We start from the raw sequence: 26,296 nt of genomic DNA, 5'->3' as shown, positions 1-26,296 counted from the left end.
GTCACAGTAGGGGGGGGGGGGGGGGGGGTGATGTCACAGTGGGGGGGTGGGGGGGGGGGGGGAGTCGAATGGCGGTTAAACCTCTCGATGTTCAGTTTGTGAAGGGATTTAGTTGGATTTTGCTTGTTTCCTTTGTGTTGGTTAGCTGGCTCACTGCCAAAAGTTTTTTTAGCTTTTGTGTGTGTGTGTGTGTGTGTGTGTGTGTGTGTGTGTGTGTGTGTGTGTGTGTGTGTGTGTGTGTGTGTGTGTGTGTGTGTGTGTGTGTGTAAATTGTGTTCGATCCCCCTCCCTATGTCTCTCCGTCTGTCTCTGTTGTTTTTTCTCCCTCCCTCTTTTTCTCTCTCTTCCTCCCCCTTGTTCTGATAATTGACTGTAATCACAGTCCAAGCTGTGATGGTAACGAGCACCTTGGCGAGGCCTTAAACGTCTCCCTCTGTCTCGCACCTGTGGAGAGCTTTACTGCTCGCGTTAGTCAGTCTGGTCCCAGCACAGAGTCTAAAACAACTCAGTCACAACAGTTTTGAGGAATTTGACAAGCGATGAAACAAAAGAGAAATCAAATGTGTTTGTGCGGCCTGTGAACTTCTCCCAACTTTGTTTCGTTTGTCACGGGCTCCAAAACCAATGGAGTGAGAGTGTGCTTGATGAATGTGTTTCACCTCCCATGGGACTGAGGTTGGGATTTACATTTGAGTAATTTAGCAGACTCTCTTATCCAGAGCAACTTACAGTAAGTACAGTGACATTCCCCCTGAGGCAAATAGGGTGAAGTGCCTTGCCCAAGGACACAACGTCAATTTTGGCACGGCTGGAAATCAATCCGGCAACCTTCTGAGTAATAGCCCGATTCCCTAACTGCTCAGCCACCTGACTCTTCCTGTCCACCGTGTTTCCACAGAGGTCCAGGAGCCTTATGCGGTGGTGGTTCTCCTAGAGAAGGACTTCATTGTGGTTGATCTGACACAGAGCAAGTAGGTGCACACACACACTCACACACACAACCCAACACACACGTGTGACTTACCACACAAACACTATACACACACGCGCTGGTTCTCCTTCACACACTCTTTCTCACCTACACACACACACACACGCACACACACACGCGCACCACACCAAGACACACACACGCACACACACGCATGCACGCACACACACACACACACACACACACACACACACACACACGCACCCTCTCCTGCTGGGGCTCCTCACCAGCTCTCAGCCTGCATGTGGCAGATGAGGAGGAGAAAGCTGTGGGACAAAAGAGGCCTGTCACCTCATGACGTGATTGGTTGTGACATCGTCACCAAGGCGCCAGGCCCAATCTCTGACACGTCAGAGTGCCCCTCCCTAACCACACATTACAACACCCCACTCTGACAATAGGTCCAAAACTCCATATGGGACTTGACCAAGAAGAGGCAAAGAGTCGCGTCTGGTCTTGCGCTTGGAAAAGAAAATCGAACGTGTGACTTTGCCTTGAGACAAACTTGACACTTGCCAATACACATCCCTGCGACTACAGTGCTGGGAGAGCGACGTGGCGTCGCTAAGTGAGATGAAGCTGTCTGACAGTTGCAGCCCAAGGTCAAGGCTTCTTCCTCCTCTAACAGGGACAGGGAAGGTCTGCCAAAAGCCCACACCAGACGCCTCTCATACTTAGATGAAGGTGACTGAGGTGTCATTTCGTCCCTGCTAGTTTATCAGCCCCAGATTGTCTGCGTGTATGTGATTAAGTGGTCGTTCCGAAGCCCTAATTGGCTGATTTGGTTCTTAATAGCTCTTTAATTGGAGAGTCCTCTGGGCCCAAAAGCACACGGAACGACTGATGAATGGACACATCCCAGGATGGCTTGGTTTGTTAGTGCGCTGTGACGCAGAAGCAGATACACACTTTGACCTGTGTGTGTTTGTGTGTGTATGCACGTACCTGTGTGTGTGTGTGTGTGCCTTCCTTGCAGTTTCCCCATCTTTGAGAACCCCTACCCCATGGACATCCACGAGTCCCCTGTCACCTGTACGGCCTACTTTGCAGACTGTCCCCCGGACATCATCCCCATCCTCTACTCCATAGGGGCCAAACACAAGAAGACCGGCTACAGCCAGAAGGTATGCTGCAGGGGGGGCGTTTGGGTCGACTTCTGGGCTGAATCCTCTTTAGGCAATTCTGGGATTGTATGCGTATGGAGAATGCATTGTAGCTCATGATTCACAGTTTGGGATTGGTTCTGTTACGACCAAAACTACATATGAAGCAAAGCCTCAAGGGCAAGAATCTCTGATCAGTAATACACAGACGTGGCAATATGCGTCCTCATTTCTTACTGTCAGTGCACAGCCGTCCTTTATGTGACATGCTTCCTGCTAGACCACACCCACGCTGGGCTGTGACTGCGTGCCTGCTCTCATTACTAGCGTGTGCTCATAGCGTGTGCTCATAGCGTGTGCTCATAGCGTGTGCTCATAGCGTGTGCTCTCATAGCGTGTGCTCTCATAGCGTGTGCTCATAGTGTGTGCTCTCATAGCGTGTGCTCATAGCGTGTGCTTATAGCGTGCTCTCATAGCGTGTGCTCTCATAGCGTGTGCTCTCATAGCGTGTGCTCATAGCGTGTGCTCATAGCGTGTGCTCATAGTGTGTGCTCATAGCGTGTGCTCATGGCGTGTGCTCATAGCGTGTGCTCTCATAGTGTGTGCTCATAGTGTGTGCTCATAGTGTGTGCTCTCATAGCGTGTGCTCATAGTGTGTGCTCATAGCGTGTGCTCTCATAGTGTGTGCTCTCATAGCGTGTGCTCATAGTGTGTGCTCATAGCGTGTGCTCATAGTGTGTGCTCATAGCGTGTGCTCATAGCGTGTGCTCTCATAGCGTGTGCTCATAGCGTGTGCTCATAGCGTGTGCTCATAGCGTGTGCTCATAGCTTGTGTTCATAGCGTGTGCTCATAGCGTGTGCTCATAGCGTGTGCTCATAGCGTGTGCTCTCATAGCGTGTGATCATAGCGTGTGCACTTCCTTCCAGGAGTGGCCCGTGAGCGGAGGAACGTGGACCTTGGGTTCTCAGACATACCCGGAGATCATCATCACCGGGTAAGCATGCGGCCACTGTTCCAGCGCACTACGCCCACGGAACACTAACCCCCCCACCGGTTCCACACAGCCACAGTTTTGCGCCAGGATCCTGAATAGATTTCCTCAGAATTATATACTATGAATGTTTTACACCTTTCCAAACCTGCCCCCCTGCTGCTTGTGTGCTGGGTGATAACGGTTGCAGGCCGACTATTTGACCAAAACATGTCGATCTGACTGCATTGTTCTGTAAGAGTCCGGGGCAGGATATTGACTGTGTTTAAGGCGCCGTGGGGGACAGTAGGTATTTCTGAAGAGGTCAGCCACTGAGCTCTATTCAGCTGCAGAGGAAATACTCTGCAGCTCCCCAGAGTTTCTCTGATTGGAGAGAAGTCTGACTCGGAAATGCACCATGATCTTTTCTCTCTCTCTCTCGCTCTCTCTCTCTCGCTCTCTCCCTCTCTCTCTTTCTCTCTCTCTCTCGCTTTCCTGTTCTTTGTGCAGACACGCGGACGGGTCTATAAAGTTTTGGGACGCCTCTGCAAGTGAGTTCACCGTCTTTCTAGCCTCTGGTTTAACCCCCTCAAAACTTAGTTCCTACTGAGCCAAATGTCAACATTCACAACAAAGAGAGCAAAGTAGAGGCTGTTTGAGTCAAACTGTAAAGCAGCAAACAGCTGGCACCCAGCTCATGACAGATTAGTATAGTTATGACAAAGAAATCCCCAATCCCCAACCCCACCCTCTACCCCCAAAGCCCACCCGTACCCCACTCCTACCCCCAACCCCACCCTCTACCCCCAAAGCCCACCCGTACCCCACTCCTACCCCCAACCCCACCCTCTACCCCCAAAGCCCACCCGTACCCCACTCCTACCCCCAACCCCACCCTCTACCCCCAAAGCCCACCCGTACCCCACTCCTACCCCCAACCTCACCCCCTACCCCCAAAGCCCACCCGTACCCCACTCCTACCCCCAACCTCACCCCCTACCCTCACCTCCACATGGATGAACCTAAACCCCCTATCTCTCCCTCCCTCCGGCCCATCCAGTCACGTTGCAGATGCTGTACAAGCTGAAGACGTCCAAGGCGTTTGAGAAGCCCAAATGTGGGGAGGGTGGCCGTGCGGCCGAGCTGGTGGAGGAGGACCCGTACGCCGTGCAGATGGTCAGCTGGTGCCCCAACAGCCGACTGCTCTGCGTGGTGGGCACCTCAGCACACGTCATCCTCTACCGCTTCAGCAAGCACGACGCCAACACACAGATAGTGGTGAGTCCTTTGTACATACGTGTGTGTGTGTGTTGGAGTGGGGTGTGTGTGTGTGTTGGAGTGGGGTGTGTGAGTGTGTTGGAGTGGGGTGTGTGTGTGTGCGTGTTTGGGGGGGATTTTAGGTGTCACTTCAGGGCAGCTTCTGAAGAAGGAAACTTTCTCGCCTCGTTTTTTTGTTCCTTTGTCGTTTCTGAATTGTCTTTCTAGTCTGTAGAGTCATCCTTGGGAAGTCTGTTGTGTAGACTGGTATGTTTGTGACTGAGGAAAATACCTGGGTGAGATCATCAACTGAGACGTTTCCCTCCAGCTGGTGACCTTCCGCCGTGCTTTTATCACCACGCATATTTCACGTGTGTCAGTTGAGACTTCCCTGTAACACACGGCCTCCTGTGTGTGCGTGTGTGTGTGTGTGTTGCGTCTCCCAGTCGTTAGAGGTGCGTCTGCAGTGTGATGGGGAGGATGCAATCTCTCCGTCAGAGACAGAGAACCAGCCCTGCTTCTCAGACCCCAGCTCCCACTCTCCCCAGCAGCACCAGCCTGTCAGCCCCGGGGCCAGGACCCCGGAGGGCTCCAGGGACAGCTCCCCCTTCCTCAAGTAAGACAGCCTCCCATCACAGAGCAGGGACTTCCTGAAATACACAGTAGGCACTGGGCGAACACTCACCAACGCTTGATCTTCTTCTGCTGATTCCCTCACCTCTCTCTCCCTTTACCTTGCCCCCACTCTTTCTCTCTCCTCGCCTCCCCTCTCTTCTCCCTATCCTCCTTCCCTCCCAGGGTGAAGAGTCGCCCGGTGCGGATGCCCCCAGGCTACCAGGCTGAGCTGGTGGTGCAGCTGCTGTGGGTGGATGGAGAGCCTCCCCAGCAGATCACCAGCCTGGACATCAACTCTGCCTACAGGCTGTGAGTCTGGCTCCGCCCCCCTCTCCTGAGTCTGGCTCCGCCCCCCTTCTCCATGTACAGCCGGACCTGTCTCTGTCTGGCTGTCTCTGTCTCTCTCCCTTCTCAACCTGTCTGTCTGTCTGACTGTCTGTTTTTCTGTCTGTATCTCCCCACTCAATCTGTCTGCTTTCTCTCTCTCTCTTTTGTCTTCACTTTTGTGTTACTGTCTGACATGTTTTTATGCAAGTCATCCTTTTTGTTTCACAGTTCTCGGTCTATCTCTCTGTTTTTAGTCTCGCCTCTCCAACGTACTGTACAGCACACACAAACAAAAAGCTTTTGTCCTCTGTCTTCTGCGTACACATAAGTACAACCAGTCTGTTTCTACTCAGCCATCCTTCTGTGCTCTGCGTGGCTCCCATCTGAATGCCCTCCTCCTCCTCTTCCTCCTCCTCCTCCTCTTCCTCCTCTTCCTCCTCCTCTTCCTCCCTCTCCACCTCTGTGTTCATCAGCCCTCAACACTGTTCCCCACATGGGCCTAACAGATTCAAGGCCGGAATGGCCGCCACCGAATGAATGTGAATTAGTTTGTTTGACCCTGACGCGTTTTTTCCTAATTCCCATCTATGATTCAATAGCAGACGATGGTGTTCACAATCTGTGAAACATGATTAGAAAAAGGCAGGAAAATATGCATGCGTCCTTCGCTGGGGGGGGGGGGGGGGGGGGGGGGGGAACCTAGAGTCTGACTGAACTCGCTGAAGTCAGTCTAAGCCAAGGAAATCAATAAAACGCCTCAAGGCCATTTCTAAACTTTTGCTCTGAGTGGTTAGAGTTGTTTGTAAAAGGCCAGGCATTGAGCAGCCCTTTAAAGGAGTGCACAGACGGAATCTTTGCCGAAGGTCAGTTGGCCTTGCTCAACGGGAAGCTATTCAAATGTAGAACTGGGTTTTTCATATTCTTAGTTGTGGTGTTATTCTCACACATACAAATACACACTTGTGCGCACGCACACCCGCACACACTGTACACACGCATGCAAGCTGTGTTTGGGAATTCTAACTTGATCTCTCAGCTGTTTTCAGTCGTGTTAGTGCAGTTAACCATTGGGTATTCATCATGTGTGATTTTCTCTGATACACGAGTGATTTCCTGAAATTACTTTGATTGGAACTTCAAAGATCGGACAAAGGCTTTTTCAGGGTGTTTCTGAAGGTTCCACACTTGCAGGTGGAAATCCAGCCCTATCAGATCGGTCATGAAAAATTCCCTCTCAGAAATGTTGTATATGTTTATACAGGAGTCTTCATGTATCCTGATGTGTGTGTGCTTGTGTGTACGCCTGTGTCTGTTGGTGTGGATGTCCTGTGTGTGTGTGTGTGTGTTGGACCCCAGTCTAGCGATTGGGAACTGTAATGGCCTAGCGGTGGTGGACTATCTCCAGAAGACCATCCTGCTCTGCATGTCCACAGTAGATCTGTATGGAGGTGCAGACCCTTACCAACGGCTCACGCGCTCCCCGCGCAAGAACAGGCAGTCCACCTCAGGTAGGAGCTACACACACACACACAAGTTAATGATGTACACACACAAAAGAAATTCATGGACACACATGTAACTGCTCACACATAGGCATTCTGCTTTTATTCTCTGTCTCTCTGTCTCTCTCTGTCTTTTGTCAAGGTCTAACTCTCTGTCCCTGAGCTCTGTCACTACCTTCACTACTCCTTTTCTTTCTTCTTCATGATTCAGACTACAGATTATCTCTGCTGTCCTTGATCCTCCCTGTCCCCTCTTTCAGAGTCCCCCCTCTCAGTGTCCCTCCCACACACACACACACACACACACACACACACACACACACACACACACACACACACACACACACACACACACACACACACACACCCACACACACACACACATCAACAACAACATGCCAGGGATCACAGTGTGACCTAGGTTGCATGTGACAGGCTGCATTTCACGGTGGCATTATATGCATGTTGTCGTTTGATTTCTCTGTTCTCTTTCTGTCAGTCCTGCTTGAGTCCTGCTCTTAGCGAGGGTCCCCACTGGTGTCAATCCCAGACACTCACCCGTTACCTACTAATCTGGACTGGTGCTGGTACAGAACTGGGACTACGTCAATCCTAGCCCCCCTTTAGCACTGCTCACTCAATCCCTGTTCACACACACACGAGCACCTCGCAACCATACACACGCGTGCATGACGGAGGGCATGGGTGTGGTCGCTCACAGGCAAAGCCACGCAATCGTCAAGCATACACATACACACACACCTCCATCACATAACTGTCCCTGAACTGAGGACAGGAACTCAAGAATATGAACCAAAATAAACATTTTCTTTCGTACACCAGATACTCTATTTGATGTCAGGGTTTAAACACCCCGCTTCTATCGAAAAGGGAGCGTTTTTTAATCTTGTGTAGCTAACTCCCACAAGCCTACCTGAAGAAGCCGTAGCGCTATTCAGTACTTTGTTATGGCAGGGTTCAGATGGGAGGGCGGGTGACTTTGAGAGCTTTGAATTCTCTCTTCATGCGCCGGTTGCGTAAGCCCCTTTATGGAGCAGAGCGCGCTTCTAAAACGGCTCTTTTGTCGAGTCTCACTAGGTAGCCTCCGTCAAATCAGCCCTGAGAAGAAGCCTAAACATGTGAATCTCTCCCCCCCTGCTCCGCCCAGGCCCCCTCCTCTGTCTCGCTCTGGTAATCCCCCCCCCCCCAACAGACTCACCTCCTCTGGCCTGAACACCGTCCTTTTAGATGTTGTTGCCGCCCTGCATATTAATGTTTCTGTCAGTTCCTCCATCTCACAGTTCCTGATGATTTCTACACCCGTGGTTCGAATTTTAGGTACATTAACTTGTGTGCTGTATATGATAGATTATTTTTTATAAATGAAGGAACCCAGCTTCAGCTATAGGGCATGGGAGGTAATGACTGTTGTTAGGCTGACTTTGTCCATGTTCATTTAGACTTTTTTTTAAGGCTAAAGTATTACGAGACAGTTGGATGTATTTTAGGGTCACTCTCCATCCCTATGCGACGATAATCTGCCCTTCTGCGATTATTTGAATAAATAAATCAGTTTGGAAAGTGGGGTTCTCTGTCTGTTTTTCCCTTTATACTAACTGGATTGCTGCTTGCTCTCACTTTTTTTCACTCTGGGCCTTTTGTGTTCTTTTCTCTCTCCCTCCACCTCCCCTCCACCCTCTCCCCCTCCACCCTCTCCCTCTCCACCCTCTCCCCCTCCACCCTTTTGGTGACTGTGTGGCTCCTGCTGTGGGCATGTGGGCCTGCTGGCAGACTTTTGCATGCGCGGCCTGTCTAACCTTTATTCAGATTCAAAGAAAAGGATCCGTACGTCCTACCAGAGTAAGTCAGGCCTTCCTGAAGGCCGGGGGGATGGGGGACTGGGGACGCGCTGGGACCAGGGGACAGGGGGACAGGGGGAGGAGGACTCTGAGACGCACTAGAAAGATGACTGGAAATGACAGACAGAGGAATGACGCAGTGACATTTTCAGAGTCTCGTCCGAAAACACTCAGTTATTAGAAGCGGAACGTGAGATGTTTGTGTTCCAGTCATGTCCTAGCGCTTCGGTGTGTCCTTCTCCCCGCATGTCCCCTCTGATTTCGTACCCTGTGTTGTCAGCGGAGTACATACTATGCTATTTGGGTGACACACATGAGTTTTCTATACACTAATTCACCTAGCACAGAGAGTCCAGTGAATACATTTCCAATAGATTGTTAGGCACACTGTTCCATGGCAACATAATATGTTCACTTTTCATAGCTGAGTACAAAGGTTTCATAACGTTCTTCTTAATTAGAGATGGGATCAGAATATTCAGTTTCTATTACTTACTGTTTCAATGATCCTTATAAACAGTTCCCATATGAGAAATGGTTCCAGGATTAATTCATGCTACTGAAACTTCTTTGGCTTTTTGTTTCATTGTAGTCCATCAAAGTGTAAGATGTCTGTAACACAAGAGCTCCCTAGTAATACCGGTATACTCAGCATGAAAAGTGTACTTTGAAACAGAGGAATATATCCCAAGTCAATATCGTTTGCAGGTATGGTATTTAAGTATTACTTCTACAACGTTTATTCATTTATTTTTAGATAGTTTTGCAAAATGGTCATTTTAACGATCAAGTCCGAAAATCCTCTCCTGTATTTATCCCATTTCCCTCCTTCAAATTGTGTTTGTATGATTGAGGCCTGCACTGCCTAGACTTAGCCTCAAGTACGACATCAACAGCGATGCGTAGTCCGGGAGCACTGACGCTGGCTTCTGTAGACGAGGGAATGCTGTACATGGACACTACAGTCTCACTGTACGCAGTCGGAGACCAGAAATGAGCCCAGTGCTTCCATGCAGAGCAGGTGTCATCACGTGTCGTGTTCATATCCACTGATGCTGATGGTGTGCTAAACTAATCCTAAACTCTCAGACTGGATTTCTAAACGCCTCAGTGTTATAATTGATGTGAACGTGAGGCACTGACGGATAATGGCGGCAGTCGATTTATCAAACACGTAGGATTCAATTGTTCCCACGTCATCAATAGAGACTGCAAATATGTCAGCTAGACATTCATTAAAGTAAAAAGTAAAAAAAAAAAAAAAGGAATCCTCTCTGTTGTTTCAGGGTCGAAAACAATCACAGCCAGGCATCAAACGTGTGCGTGACCTACTGTGTGACCACAGCTCTCATGACCGTATCCACGTGTAATCCAACAGTCTCTCTCTCTGTCCCACCTCCCCTCTCTCCCCTCGCTGTGGGCTGCAGGCCTTACGGAACTGTCCGACAACCAGGTGTCTCTGGACATGGAGAGAAGCAGATCACCCACATCAGGTAAGGCTTCACTCACTCTTACACACACACACACACCTAATGTGTGTCCCTGACTTGAACACACACGCATTCCAAAACCCACCTGAACTCTTTAAAGTTTCACCTCTGGATGTTTCTCTTCAACAGCACAGGGGGTATGGACACTGCACCTGTGAATGGAGTGCCTTGTAACCTGAACTGAATGTTGCTATTGCAAATATGTCATTCGAAATGCAGGTGTCACACTCATCTTTTGTCACCCGCCAAGTATCGGATGCAAAAGTTCCTAATCTCGCATGAGAAATGAGACAATCGATGCCCCTTCGGGTCAACATCACTGTGGGGATATTTATCAATCAGGGCTGGAGTCAGTAAAAGTAACAGATACTGCGGATTCGGAGCATTTTAGAGCCTCGATAATGAATCTTGGCAAAGTTTAAGCTGTTTTTCATTATCTGAGACACTAATTAATGGGGAGAGAGAGAGAGAGAGAGAGAGAGAGAGAGAGAGAGAGAGAGAGAGAGAGAGAGAGTAGGGGAGAGAGAGGGAGGAAGGGAGAGAAGGGAGGAGAGAAGGAAATGAGAGAGCATGCATGAGAGCAAGAGAGAATTAAATAGAGAGAGAGGGGAAAGAGAGAGGGAGAGAGAGATGGGTAGCCTCCAGGGCTACTAGATGAATGTGTTCGGAGCAAGTTGGCCAATGAGTGCAGAGCTCCAGGCCATGTGCCACACACTGATCTTGGATCAGAGAATTGCTTGTAACACCGCTAGTGTGTAGAGTGTGTGCGTGTGTGTTTCTGTGCGTGTCAGACATTCAGTCGGAAAAAACTTCCTCTCACTCCCTCTCTGCTCCCTCTCTCTCTCTGTTCTCACCATCACTCTCCCATGCTCGGAGCTAACCAGCTGTGTCTCTGAGTTGAGGAATTGCCAGGGTTAAGGCTGTGATATATTCCCTACTACACTGCTGAAGCAGGGGGTGGGGAGACCGCTAGGCTGGCTGGGCCGGCCTGCAGGCCATGGACTAAAAGTGTTGTGGTGCTGTTGGTGTAATGTCTAGATTTGCTTCTGTAATATAGTTAAAGCCGTGGGTATGCCTTGTTCAAGCTTCCCGGAGTGAAAGGCAGTATGTGAGATTAGGGTTCATTTGCCTATCTTTAAATATTTTTTAAAGACCGTTAAATTAAACATGCTGCTGATTTAATTGCAGGATTTGTTTAGAGATTTGCATAGAGGACGTAAATCTAAAAGAGTTCAGAATACATACTGCTCGGAATGTGTTTGTTAATGTATATTGGCGGAAGGGAGGGAGTCTAAACGATGAGAGGAATAGGGAGAGAGAGACAGAGGACGGATATAGAGTGTGACAAAGAGACAAAGGAGAGTGAGAGGGGGGGAGAAAAGAGAGACAGAGACACAGAGAGGGGAGACAGAGAGGTGTGGATGGAGAGAGACAGAGAGAGAGAGAGAGAGAGAGAGAGAGAGAGAGAGAGAGAGAGAGAGTGACAGACAGACAGACAGACAGACAGACAGACAGACAGACAGACAGACAGACAGACAGACAGACAGACAGACAGACAGAGAGAGAGAGAGAGAGAGAGAGAGAGAGAGAGAGAGAGAGAGAGAGGGGGGTGTGGATGGAGAGAGACTGCCTTAGCCGCAGTGATTTGTATCCAGGGGAGCTGCTTTGTCCCTGACACACACTGGGAGGAATATTCAAACCTGAAAGGTCAACAAGTCCAACCGTGGTGTGTTTGAGTGTGTGTGTGCATGTGTGTGTGTGTATGTGTCTAGAATGCCAGATATTCTGTTCGACCTGCTGTGTTCTTTCAGCTCCATCTGTTCTGTACGGCCCTGCTTTAATGACAGAGGGAAGGCCGTCGCTGTGTGTCTAGACTGAGTGGACCTGCCGTATCTGGGCTAATGGACAGGGATCATTACAGTCCCAACTCAGCCGACGCCGAAGGGCTCTTGACATTCATGTTGCTCAACAACAAGACCAAAGTCTAATGAGGTTTAAACCCATGTTGATACTGGGCAATCGTAGCAGCTTTGGGATTCTTGATTGTGCTAAACAAGGTCTAAAACACTGCTGGTGTGCCTCAAAACCCAGAACATGTGTCTGGACGTGTAAGTGCTTGCGTGCATGTGGTGTTGTCTCTCCATGGAGCTGCCTGATCCTTCAGTCTGTCCTGTTGTTTGATGTGTACTCCTGTGTAGCCCCACACAAGCGTCTGTACGGGGCTACTTTGCACAGACGAGATGCCCAGGGAGGAAGTGAAGGAACGTGGAATTTGCAAGCACTCAACTCCTAACGGAGTCTGTTTTCAGGGGGCAAGAAATGCACTTAATCTCTCCAACCTGTCAGCAGAGCGAAAATCGTTTGAAACAGTTTTTGTTTTGTTTTCCGCCTCGTTCCGATGGGACGTTTTTGGGGTAAAAGAGGGTGTGAGAGAGGAAGAGAGGCTAGGAGGGGCGGAGGATGAGTTTGCTAAAGCGTGAGCTGTTTCTCTTTCGAGACAGAGATTGACGAGGGCATGCGTGTTCTCACTGACGTCAGCGTCGGACGACTATTTCTATCTCTCTGTTGTTTTTGTTTCTTCCTCTTCTCTGCGAGAGTGTGTACACAGAGGACGGTGCAATATTCGACGTGAATATTTCACGAGTCCATAAGATGTTTTTTTTTTTTGTGGCCAGTTTTGGTGATGTACTGTATACTGTATACGCTTTTGGAAAACCAATTTGCCGTAAGTGTTTGCATTATGGATGAGGACGCTGGCTGCATGGTAGCACAGCAGCGTGTTTATGCAGAGCGCTGCCCTGGGACCTCTTTGTTGTGTAGATGAGATGAGAGGAACCATGATGGGAGTCACCCTGCTTTTGACCCTACACATCCCTCCGCTGTCTGTATAGGGTGTCGATGGTTCTCTGTCAAGATTTCGACAACATTTATCTGACCTTACCATTTGACAACAAGCTTGTTGAAAGCTTCTTGGTGGTTTGAAGAGCAAAACTCGGGGAACACTCGTGTCTTCACCCTGACTGACTTACATGGTGGGGGAGGGGGGGGCCGGGGGCCATCAGAGAGGACGGTGACTTGGAGATGTATTATTTGAGGTTGGCATGGGAGACCAAACAGAAGTGTTTGTAGGCAGAGAGGATGAATAAAAAAAGTTAGAGGCAAGAGGAGATGGACAGATGAAAGACCTTACCTCCACAGGATGCAAACTCCCAGCAAGTCTCTCTCTCTCGCTCGTTATCCACCAACTTTTTCAAATCTCCGTGGCTATTAGAGGCAGCTCAGCTGTCCCTGCCCGTCCTCTCCCTGCTCCTGCATCGCCGTCCCCGCTGGGTCTGTCCAAGGACAACCCAGTCCTGGAGGAATGTCGCTCTATCTCTCTGTCTCTCTCCACGACCTGCTTCTACACAGCCTGCCCCGCCGGCGACCTCCTCCCACCCCCCCCCCCGTACCCTCCCCTCTGCCACCGTCCCCCCTTGTTTGTCATTAAGCCATATAATTGGTCCTGCTGGTCTTTGAAGTTGTTATTCCTGGCCTGGCCTCCTTCCCTCCAGACGTTGTTTGTGTTGTGGAGTGTCTTGTTTGGTCTGGCTCTGTGTTTTTTTGTTGTTGTTTTTAACAGCAGAGCAGAGACAAACTTGGGTCCTGTTGACTCGGACAGGTGTTGAGGTGAGCTAATGAGCTGCTGTGGTAGGGAGCAGGTTGTGACTGGGTATATATATATATATAGAGGGAGATGGGGATAGGGGAGAGATAAGGGGAGAGGGGGAGAAGCCAGCCTTCAGGGAAGAGAGGTTGGTGGAGGTGTCAGAGTGTAACGGTGCTGCTTGTTTAAGTGGAGCTGATTTCACCTGCCTGGTCTCTCGCTGCGCTTTTCTACTTTTAACGAGGAACCAGAATGAAACTCGATCCCTGCTGACGTTCTTCGGCTTCCACGAGTCGTCTAGCCGCTGCTTTGTCATCAGCGAGGAGGTAGAAGGAAGCGTGTTGAGCTTGAGAAGGGCTACTGTAACAGGGAAATAGAGCGAGATGTTTCCTGCTCGGAAAGCTCAAGGAAACATTCTCATCTGGGAGACTTTCAGAAACATTATAGATTTGTTTCAGCGAGAACTAAAGTACAGAATGTGTGATGTGAATCATGGTGATTAGTCTTTCAGACAACTTTCTGTCCTAGCAATTATGATACTATTTCAAACGATGATTTTTGTTGGTGCGTAGTGTGTAGTTGTCTATAAGTAGTTTTAGTTGATGTCCTGCTGTTGTCATCATCGTAGCAGTGAACAGTACAGTAGTAGTTGTAGTTGCATGGTTGTATGACATCCACCTCAGAATCAACAGTAACCCTGACAACTGTAACCGTGACTTCTCCTGTTCAATTCTGTTCATCGTGTGTTTCTCCCTCCTGACAAACCTGTTGTTTTGTTCTGTCGGATTTCCTGTTCCAGTTCCTTACCCATCCACCCTTCACAATGACCCCCGCGTCCTGCCCGAGGCTGTGGCCAATCTGAGGGCCACTCACTGCAGCCCAGTGTTTTACTTGCTGGACAATGGTAAGAAGAGGGAGCCATGCCGGGCCCCCTGGTGCCTCGATCAGAGACCCCCTGGGGGAGTGGGGTTGTGGGGGGAGGACGTACGGGGGAGGGAGGGCTGGATGCAGGGTGGGAAGGGGGGGCTGGGAGGGCTGGATGCAGGGTGGGAAGGGGGGGGTTGGGAAGTTGAGTCGTTGCATGCTAGCACTCGTAGGGGGTTGTCCCCCAAGGCTGTTTGTCCCCAGCTTTGACATCGTGACCCACCCCACCGTGTGTGTATAGACAATCACAGTCTCAGCCCCGGGTGTAGGGGGCGATGTGTGTGTGTCTTTAGTGTGGTGGTCTGTGGTTTTGCATCGTCCATCGGCAGCTGTGAGGGCGGGTGAGGGGAGAGGGACTGCCTCCCCCCCTCCCCCTGGTCCTTCAGCTCCACTGTGGTCGACATCCTCATGCGGCTCATCCATGCGCCATCTCCTCTGCGTGTCTTCATTGCCCTCCATCGCAGGCCTCCGTCCTCACAGGCCTCACCTGTCCCTCCATCGCAGGCCTCACCTGTTCGTCCATCGCAGGCCTTACCTGTCCCTCCATCGCAGGCCTTACCTGTCCCTCCATCGCAGGCCTCACCTGTTCGTCCTCACAGGCCTCGCCTGTCAGTCCATCGCAGGCCTCACCTGTCCCTCCATCGCAGGCCTCACCTGTCCCTCCATCGCAGGCCTCACCTGTCCCTCCATCGCAGGCCTCCGTCCTCACAGGCCTCACCTGTCCGTCCATCGCAGGCCTCACCTGTTCGTCCTCACAGGCTTCACCTGTCTGTCCTCACAGGCCTCACCTGTTCGTCCATCGCAGGCCTCACCTGTCCCTCCATCGCAGGCCTCACCTGTCTGTCCTCACAGGCCTCACCTGTCCGTCCATTGCAGGCCTCACCTGTCCCTCCATCGCAGGCCTCACCTGTCTGTCCTCACAGGCTTCACCTGTCCGTCCTCACAGGCCTCACCTGTTCGTCCATCGCAGGCCTCACCTGTCCCTCCATCGCAGGCCTCACCTGTTCGTCCTCACAGGCTTCACCTGTCCGTCCTCACAGGCCTCACCTGTCCGTCCTCACAGGACACCCTTTGTCTAATCTTCATTTACAAAAACCCATCAACGCTGTGACGCCATCTAACCCACCAGTGTCTGTCAGCTGTGAGTGTCTCTAACTGCACAGACTAACTGATGTTGCACCCTGCTGCAGCAATACTGCTTCAGATATGTAGTACTAATCAAAATAGGCCATTTTCCTCATATGGAATGCATTGTGAGTATTCGTCTCATGTACACTAAACCTCTGTTGAGAAGGTAAAATATATATTAAAATTAGTGGTGGGCCGTTATCGGCGTTAACGTGCTGCGTTAACGTGAAACTCTTATCGGGCGATAAAAAAAATATTGCCGTTAATCTATTCTCAAAGTTGGGTTGGGAGCTATGTCTATACTACGCAAGCTATAATGACTTTCATCTTGATATTTTAGCGTGAATGTATACCTGGCCGAATTGCACTGTAGGGAGTGAGAACGAGTCTTCGAACCTGTGTGTATGCCTTGTGTAGGAAATTACCACATCAAACGTAACGTGCTAACATGGATGCAGCTATGAAGCCGCCGGGTTTGCTTCAGGGAAAACATTTTTTTAAGAAGCTTCCCAATGGAAACCTCGACAAGACTAAGGTTGTTTGCACCTTGTGCGATGCGGAATTAGTTTACTGTACGAGTTCTTCCAGTCTCAAATACCACCTAAACGCAAAGCATCCCTTAGCTAATGTGGAAGATGCTGGGCCAAGCACTGATGTAGGGCAGGGGAAGAGTCAAACTACTATGTTTAAGTGCAACCGAGGCAAGCCCGTCAGCACAGCTCTATCAGCCAAGCTAACTAATCTCTTTGCTCACCTGGTTGAGAAACCCGTTCTCAAAGACTTGCTGTGAGTCATTATTTGGGTAGCACATATATTCTGAATGGCTTCGGGGAATTCAAATGAGCCATTTCAATCTAGATTAATCTAGATTTATTCCAATATTACAGTGACATTAATCTAAATAAAAATAAAAAATCTATGCCCACCATTAATTAAAATGTAAAATGTGTTTCCCATTGACTGTAACCTGACATTTAGAGGCACATCCACAGGCTTAACAAAACTATTTTCTATTAATATTCATATTACTGATAATACTGAGTTACAAATGGCATTTCCCCATTGCTACAGGTTTATGAAAAACACAATTACCTCCCTCAAATGCAAATCATGTTATTAGTTCAAAAGGCATTGTTGTTGAAACAACTCCAAACTATTCAAACATGTTTCATCCAGCAAAGGTTTCCCCTCGTGGATTTTGTCAATGACACAGAGAAAATGATTTAGAAAGTGCACCTGACAATAATAAATAACACTACTGAAACACTATAATCTTTACGTTTTGTCCCTCCATTGTTACATAATTTTCATTGCATGTTGGCTCCAGCATCAAGACCATTGTTGATTATAACACAAACGCACACACGCACACACGCACACAGGGATGGGGAGAAATCCCATCTAATTAACAACCCTAATCTGATAGGCTTTACCTGAGGAACTGGAAGGCACACTTTATTGATCTTGGAATGCTATTACAGCACTGCTGCTACTATAACACGCTTAACAGGAGAACATTTCATTCAATTCTAAATCCAGTTTGATTTCTGTGTTACCAGCCAAACGAATCACCCCTAAATGACTCCCACTACAATTATACTTTTTATATGACTGACAACAGTGAGCAAAGACACCATGACTGAATCACATCTGAAACCTTTATCTTCTGAGATGTTATCACCGAAACAAACACGTTTTCGGGCCATTTTGAGGTCAAAAAGCCTGTGATGTCATAATGAAAATGTAGCATGTTGAATCCGCTCCCCAGTAACCACTGTAACTAACAGTTTCCACACCGTCACCGGGAACACGTGTCACAGAGGCATTATGATGCATAATGATTCTAATGGTTCATCGTCCATACACCCGGACCATCCTTCAGTCCCCGACACGGCCAGTGTCTCTTCATGGTGTGTCATTTGAATCTGTGGGGGGGGGGGGGGGGGAGCTGGGGGGGGAGAACTGCCCATCAATCTCAACATGTACCTTTGCAGTTCTGTAGCTACTGCAAAATGCTTGCAAAATGTTGAACTTTTTCTTTATTTCCTCCAATGTGTGTGATTGTGGTCTTTGTATCGTTCATGGTGTTAGTTTGTGTTTCCTACGTTTGAACCCCAGGCTTCAGTGAATCCCCTATAACCAGCTGTCAATTCAGTCGAAAGAAACTAACCCAATACACAGCCAAAAGACTTAGAGTAGTCGCTTATGACCTCAAAAGGTGGTCGAAAGACAAGTTTGAGAGCTTGTGCAACAGACCCAGGACTACATAGGCCTGCATAGACCTTTTCCAAAGATATAATTGGTTCCCTGATCCCAGTGAATAGCAGGAGCACTGGCCTGGGAACATCATGGAGCATGTCCAGTACGGTATTTTGGAAAGTGAAAAAATTGCATCTGCCTGTCATGTGCAACTGCACACATTCTGCACGTTCTTGGTTATGTTGATTTCAATTTTGTTTCGTTTCGGTTTTGTTGGTTTGTTTTTCGGTTCTGCATCTTTTGAGTTTTAAATTATTATTTTTTATTTATTTTTCATTTTTTTGTTTTGAGAAGATTAACTGCTCCTTTCTTTCCTATTTCTTTTGTTTCAGTTAAGGGATCCGGCAGAAAGTTAAGCCTGCCAACAGATCTTAAGACTGATCTTGGTACGGTAGGCGGAAGCCAGCAGTATTCACTTCTGTTCAATTGATTCATTTACTTTCCGCTTTTGTCCTGTTATCTTCAGACACTACTTCTAAATCTCTTTGATATCCTGTCCTCAATCAAAATAGTTTTATTCACTCAATCAAAGTATTTTCCTATCATTCACTTCCTGCTCTTGACAAGATCATGAGACTGTTGGTCTGTCGTGTTTGTCCTTCTTGATCTTTCTATATGTATTTCGTTTTAATCTTTCGCATTTGTTAATCGTACATTTTGCAAGTGTTTCCAAAGGTGAATTGTACTGTAGCTCATGTCCATATCTAGTGGAGGTTTCTCTCTAAACTTGCTCTATCGCGATTGGATCATCTTCTGTCACAGCCTTCCTCCATTGTGATTGGACCATGCTCTATCTCCAAACAGCCCTGCTGTATTGTAACTGGACCATTCTATACCTCCAAACAGCCTTGCTTCATTGTAATTGGCCATTGTAATTGTAAATCTCTTTTCCTCAATCGATCTTACTCCATTCTGACTGGACCATTGACTGAACACTTCCAAGAACATCTCTAACTTCTACACGCCACTAAATCACAGGTGTCCTAACTGCCATGCTTCAGCTGTGTCACACACATACCACTCCTAACAACCTTTACTCATGAACACTAAATATGCCAACGGAAATGTAACATTTGTGACTCTATAACCACTTTCCTTAACAGGTATATAACATGTGATTAGTGGGGCTGGGGCATTTAAGTGGACAAGACAACCTTCAGAAGAGTAGGGTCAATACATGTAGGGTAAAAACAACTGTCAGGGATGTTCCTGTATGGGGCATTCTTACTGTACTGATGACTAAAAAGCGTTGGTAATTTAAGTCTTCCCCCTATCGTCTGTCATCATTTTGTCATGACAAGTCTGCCCCCGCCCCCCCCCCCCCCCCCCCCCCCCCCCCCCCCCCCTAATATATAATTTCTCAATCATTAAGTTCCATCAAGACACAGGAGATCCATAGGACGTTCTACCAGGAGGAAATGCATATCCTTTGTTTGATCACAGGCCCACTTAAAATAGTATTAAAAGTAATGTAATTATGCTGAATATGATCCTAGCAGCTGTTAGTCATTAAAATATAACGCTGTACATCTGCTTGTCTGCACAAAGTGGGACTGTTCTTTTCTGATTATACTAGAGAGAGAGAGAGAGAGAGAGAGAGAGAGAGAGAGTGATGCGTGTTTGTATGTGTGATCAGATGTGTGTCTGTGAGGGGTGGGGGGGGTACAGGGTAATTTCCCTGCGGTGGAACAGCTTCCTGCAGGCTGAACCAGGGTCAGATGACTGAGCGGTTAGGGAGTCGGGCTATTAATCAGAAGGTTGTTGGTTCGATTCCCGAGCTACCCACTCCCTACATTTCTGAAACTGATTCACAATAGCAAGGCTGCCATCCACGGCTTAGTCCTGATGCGTCTGGCAGCCCGCCACAGCCCTCCCCGAACCCTGAGCCCTGAGCCCCGAGCCCTGAGCCCCGAACCCTGAGCCCCGAGCCCTGAGCCCCGAGCCCTGAGCCCCGAGCCTGCCCTCGGACAGCCTGCCCTCGGACAGCCTGCTGGGAACCTTCCCTGGAGACGCATGCGGACTGGGCGCCACCCAGAGCTTTTCATCCTCACTTTGAAGAGGAGTCACATCTGCATCGATTGGCTTCACACGGGATTTGGGTATTCGGAATTGTTTCGAATAGCAGTAGCCACTGATAAAGATAGCCTTGTTGAGGTACGGTTTGGTAAATGTTAAAATTCCCAGACGAACTACAGTTTCCATCGAAGGAGACGGGTGAAGGTGCGGCGTTCTCGTCGTGGGAAGAGTGGTTTAAGGAAAGGCTGAGGTTTTGTTTACTTGACTGCCACGAACAGTGTTCCTGCGCCCTTGTCATGGGCTGCTAATGAGCTTTACGGCTCTCCTGACAGTGTTGAGGGTCTTTGTCTGGCTGTCTAAGCAGACAGGAGACAACAGCACTAGGAACAGGAGCCATATGGTTTTTCTCCACCTCATTTGCATATAGCACTTGGCACAGTAAAACATTTTACATAATTACTCCTAAGGATATGAAGACACAAAGATATGGAAAGATAGACCCCCCCCCCACACACACACACACACACACACACACTCACTCACACACATGCACATTCACACAAATACCACATCTCATTTCCTTTTATGTTTTTACAACTTGCCATAAAACATTCTGCTCACAGCAACGGGTAAGAAATGGTGACCTGAAGAACCTTGGCAGTTCTCTAAAGTGGAGGAAATAGAGACAGGGAAAGACCTGATACTATCATAAAGGGAAAGACACAAAGTGGGGATGAAAACCTATTTTTTCTAATGCTTGATCCTACCCACTGAGTCAGCTACCATCATATGTTCATTTCTTCTTTTGTTGGTTTTGGCATGGATGGAATGAGGTTGCTCCAACTGTTTGCTTCTCTATTCTCTCCAACTTTGCGGTGTCCCGCTCCCTCACTCACACACTCTCCAGCTCACACCATCTCTCTAACCCTCACTCACACACTCACCCTCACACACTCCCCTCTTTCTCTCAACCTCGTTTTTTAAAATGTCACCTACCTTGTCCTAATACAGTTGAGTTTTGTTAACCTTTCTCCTCCTTTTTTATTTTCTTCCTTTCCTTCTTTCCTTTTTTCTTCTTTTTTTCTTCTACTTTCCTTAAGTTCTCTGCTAATGCTTTGCCATTGTTGCAGATCATGTCAATGGACATTGCACTAGCCCCACGTCCCAGCCCTGCGCGGCCGGGAAGCCCCGCGCCCCGGCCTGTCCTGAGGGCTCTCGGCTGGCCCGGAGAGGGCCTGGAAGACCGCCCTTCCGAAAGGCCCAGTCCGCCGCTTGCATGGAGATCTCTTTGCCTGTTTCCCACACGGAAGGTGTGTGCTTGTCTACATCCCTCCCCTATCCCTCTCCTCCTCCTCCTCGTCTTCTAACCCCTTCTTACCTGCCCCGATGCATGCATACCGGTCCTATTGGGAGGGGGAATGTGGGGGAGGGCTGGGGCAGTGGAGTGATTGTTCCAGTGTGGGTTTGAAATGATTCCATCGTGCCTTTTTATCTCTTGATTGTCTCTGTTTTGTCTTTTGGTTTTTATACTGGTAGTGTTGGGATATTGTTGTGTTGTCTTGTTTCTTACCAAGTGTTAACCTACTCATCTCATTAAGGGTGTTTAAGACCAGAGACATCGCTGATGAAGAAAAACACAGCAACACGTGCTGTTGCTTTACATTTACCTCAAAGAATATTTAAGGATATTTAAGTTTGAGTAATTATTACTTCCATATCCAGACCAAATTTGATTGGAAGAGAACACGTTTAATTCCCTATACAGGTCAGCTCTCATATAATCCATCTGACCTCGTGTGTCAATCCCACCCTCACCTCCCTAACACCACCATGTCTGTCAGTCCTGTCACAACACACACATTTCCTCCGCCCTCTGTACACCCATTCACCACGTGTCTGTGTGTGTGTGTGTGTGTGTGTGGCATACTAGTCTGTTTCTATGTGTGAGTGTGTACACGATACACAATGTTCAGCACCCTAGGTGTTTTAAACAGCATGTATGTGAATATATATCGTACGGACAGTATGTAAATGTGGACCAACAGGTATTTAATCTGTGCTTATTGTTATCTCCTCTATCTTCCTTAGAATGCCTCACACTACTAGCATAAGTATTTATCATCCGCCTACAGAGAGATATACGTGCATTGTTTTCTCGCTACAGGTCTTTAAAATGTTGAATTTCAAAGCGTAGAATGTCTATGAGATCTGTCTCCCTAGAAAATGTCAAGCGAAGAGTCACTCCTTTCAGCTTGTTTTGTTTTAACGTTTGCCTCCCTTCAAACGCCGAGGGTAAAACAGCCGCTGTCTGGATGTTCCTCAACATCCCATTACCTGGAATAACACACTCGTTGTCGTTGTCGTTGGCGACGGACGGAAAAAGCAGTTTACTCTTTGTTTTCCCTTCATCCCGCCAATTACCTGGACGAGATGCGTGTCCCACGATCAGACAAAACCTGTCATCATTTCTCCTCGTCGCCTCGTTTACCCGTCTGTTCTCTCCCTCAGTCAAAGCGTACCTCTCAGGGCCAAATCATTTACTCTAAATGGACAATAATGACGGTAAAACGCTTCGAGAGAGCAAAACTGGAGTAAGCCGTGCTGGTAATCCTGGAAATGTTAGATTCGCAAATGTAATTTTCTGGGGTGTTTGTCCAGACTGGGCAATCGAGGAAGCGGCTTAACAAAATCAAAGTTTCACAAGCGCACGACGCCACAATAACAGACCCTTAACACGGAGAGAAGCGTCGTTTTACAGCTTTGTTGAAGGACACGGCGGTCTTTAAGCTTGGATTAGTGGTACATCCTCAGCGTACAAAGCCACTCCTCAGAACACGCCTGATAGAGATCCACATGTAGTCTTCCCAATTACCTCCAAGTACATACTAGCTGATACGCATAATTACCGTTGTATAGCAACGGCTGTTATTATACAAGCGTAACAGCATAATGTTTTAGAAGTGCTTTACATGTTAAATAGCTCGCTCAGAACGATCGGGGTGGGAACTGCTGCAAGTTCGCAAAGACTTTTTGAGAAGCCCTTTGGAAACGACACAAGGCCTGGATGGTCCTGCTGATCGTGACTCGAGAGGATTACCAGGCAGCGCTGGTGCAGTCAGAACGAGCTCACATCTCCACAGGTGACAGAGGACAGTGACGGTTTCCAAAATGTCACGATGGGCCACCTGGCGCTTGAAGTGAAGGGCTGTTGCACTGTGCGGGCGTCAGACGGACCGCCAGGCAGGTTGGGAACATTGGCAGGCACGCCTAGATCTGTTCCAGTAAGCCCGCTTAATAGCTGCGCGCCGTGGAGAATCTCAGTCCAATCGCGTCTCTCGTTGGAAAGCGGAGGAAGATGGCGACGTGAATCACTGAAGGGCAAAACAAGGACGACGCTAGAAAGTTTTACCTGAACACACCCACACATATGCTACACGGTTACACATGCATAGGGGTATTCTGGACAAGCGCTATCATTGTGTTTACTGAACAGTGTAACAAACAACATTAAGGGGAAGACTTAATAGAAGGTAGTTATGCTGTGTTCCCCATCAACATGCACTGGATGTTTCATTCTAGACGTTGGCCACAGTCAAGGCTAAATTGTGATTGACTTGGCTATGTCCCATTTCTCATAGATCCTGATCTAGAATGCTAAGAAGGCCCTTTTGGCGAACGCAAGAGCTGTGCAGCCTTTGTAGGAACAGCAGGAAAGGAACGTTAGACATTCAAGGCTTTTTAAAAACATTTCAAATTCAATCGTTTAGAGATCTTTATACCGTATGTTAGGATGTGTTAAAAGAAGGGTAGCATAACTGTAAAAGTCACGGCTGGTCTCCACTGTTTCCAAACCGTCAAGAAAACACAGTACCCTCCTGTTCGTTTTTCTCTGCAGACCTCCGTTTATAACGCGCTTCCCATGTCACACAGGCCCACCCTTCACCCCCTCTGATTGGCTGCCAGAGCTGGGTTACCACGGCGATGCACCAGCAGGGTCACTGGAATAATTAAAGGTCAACAAGCGGTGCGAGACGTAGAGGCGCGCTAACGAGGCGCGCTAACGAGGCCCACACGCCGGGCTTGACGGCGGAGGACAGAAAGGCCAGAGGACTCGCATGGCGTAAACAACATCGCCACGCCTGCTAGGAAGCCCTGCACGCTGTTCTGAAACATTACATCCCCACAACACAAATGGAGGATGAATAAGACCCTAATCAGCCAGTATGGGTCATATCTATTCACTGGTTGGATACATGTTGGAGTTTGCGGATTCAAAGATTTGTGACTTCAGCACTAGTGTACGAGGTACAATGTAGACAAGGTTAAAAAAAATACAGTATCATGTGGAAATTACAGCTAGATATTTATTGAAATTTGATTGACATTAAGTGCTGGCTACAATCAGACTATACCTACCACTTATTTTTACCTTGACAGATATCCGTGAGCCAGGAACACACATTTCCAAAGCCGTCTGTCCTTGTCTATCCACTGTGTGTGTGTGTGCGCGTGCTTGTGTGTCACTAAAACATACCCTTTTCTCCCACTCCCTCCCCTCTCTTGTCCCCACGCCCCTGCTCTGCCCTCCAGGGGAGCCTGGGTCCTGTCAGAGTGCCAGTGTGTGTGACTTTCATTAGCCGTTTCCCGCAGGCTCCATCGTGCTCAAACACACCCCAGCGACACACGGGCAAAAATGAGCTGCCACTCTCGCTAGTTTCGCAGACCTGACGACAAAAGCCATTAAGTTCCTCTCGGCGCTAGAGGCGTTGTAGTGCTGAATACTCCCACAGCCTTTGCAACAGCCCAGGGATACATCACAGCTTATCACCGTATCGATCTAGCTCGGGATACACGTGGAACTCGTCTTGTACGATCAAAGCTACCAGAGTGTCCAGCTGCCTGGGCCTATACCAGAGTGGGGTGGTTGGTGGTGGATGTGGGAGGAGCCAACAGTCATGTGTTGAGTTTCAGTTAGAGAATAAGTTGTCGATCTCTGTCTTTCTCTCTTACTTTCTCTCTTCGTTCTAATGATACTTCCTCCCAGCTCAGATGTCTCTTTTCTTTCCCTCTCTGTCGATCTGTCTGTCTCTGGCCCTGGCCTCTTGTTTGTCTTGTTTGTGGACCGCCCGGCTGCCTGGCTGGCTGGCTGGCTGGCTGGTTGTGGGGGTATGGGGCTGGGGTTGACTAGGTTATGCATCCAGGAGGGCAATGCTTCAGCAGTTACACGGAGTCAGTATGTACTCCCACGACGAGCACCACACCCCGTCCTACTGTTGGAGCGAGAGAGGTAAGGGGGCGCACACTGCAGACAAATGGCGTCCAACTGTCCAGCTCCGTGCGTGCGTCCGTTCGTCCTGTGGCCCCTGTCCCTGTCCCTGTCCAAAGATGTTCAGAGACACTCACGTGCTGTCCTGGAGGCCACAGGCTGAACATGTCCATGCTACTCACTGTCTCGCTCTCTGTGGGCGTCTGCCCAGGCGAGTGTGTGTCACAGGTAGCTGTGTTTGTGTGTGTGTGTGTGTGTGTGTGTGTGTGTAGTTTTCTGGATAGAATGTTTGCATGCTCAGAACAGATACCTGTTATGTGCTATATGTTCAGTTGATCTTGTTTCCCCACTCATGATAAGGTGGAACTATATAATACTAAAGGGTTGGTGTGTTTTCCGTGAATTATTTATAGAATTGTTCTCCTTGTCTACTGCACATACAATTAACAGTAAACCATGGACCGATATGGGACTGTTGTTAAATTGTGAAAGCTGCTGTTTCTCAAAGCCGGTGCACGCAACCCATAGCCCAGCTCTAAATAATTGAGAAGTGCATGAATCATTCTCGGGAAATACAGAACTGCTTTTTTTGATGGAGGCTAAATCTATAAATATATAACGGAGAATCTTGAACGACTAGCAATCGAAGGGGTCAGCAAAAACGTGTAGTTGGTGTGACTGCGTGTGTGTGTGTTTACGTGTGTGTGTGTGTGTGTGTGTCAGATAGTTCACAAAAAAGTGTGTGTTCAGAGGCGAGCAGGAAGTGATAAAGACTCAAACAGGAAGTTGGACAAATTACAACCAACAAAATGTTTCCCCTACATGTCGTGCTTGCTCGCTGTCGTTGGCCCACAAATGGATGAGTCATTCCTGTGTTTTGTCTCGATGGATTCAACTGTAACCGAGCTACAGCTGTGACTTCATTTCGGAGAGTGTGAAAATGGT

The 26,296-nt window shown here is 48.4% G+C and overlaps 1 protein-coding gene across 1 annotated transcript in view; it reads left to right on the top strand.

The window, feature by feature from the left end:
* The window catches only part of stxbp5l (syntaxin binding protein 5L), a 67,936-nt gene that overhangs the window by 36,833 nt on the left and 4,807 nt on the right, over window positions 1-26,296 (top strand). Inside the window, 12 exon segments of the mRNA XM_047047364.1 lie at window positions 899-971; window positions 1,968-2,115; window positions 3,022-3,089; window positions 3,576-3,616; window positions 4,126-4,343; window positions 4,769-4,938; window positions 5,121-5,246; window positions 6,621-6,772; window positions 10,053-10,118; window positions 14,558-14,662; window positions 18,402-18,455; window positions 21,216-21,395. Of these exon segments, the coding sequence (XP_046903320.1) occupies window positions 899-971; window positions 1,968-2,115; window positions 3,022-3,089; window positions 3,576-3,616; window positions 4,126-4,343; window positions 4,769-4,938; window positions 5,121-5,246; window positions 6,621-6,772; window positions 10,053-10,118; window positions 14,558-14,662; window positions 18,402-18,455; window positions 21,216-21,395 (1,401 nt within the window).

This window comes from Hypomesus transpacificus, chromosome 23 (assembly GCF_021917145.1).
Source record: "Hypomesus transpacificus isolate Combined female chromosome 23, fHypTra1, whole genome shotgun sequence".
NCBI classification, from domain to species: domain Eukaryota; kingdom Metazoa; phylum Chordata; class Actinopteri; order Osmeriformes; family Osmeridae; genus Hypomesus; species Hypomesus transpacificus.
The sequence above is the reverse complement of the archived record's forward strand: the minus strand, read 5'-3'. Positions and strand labels throughout refer to the sequence as shown.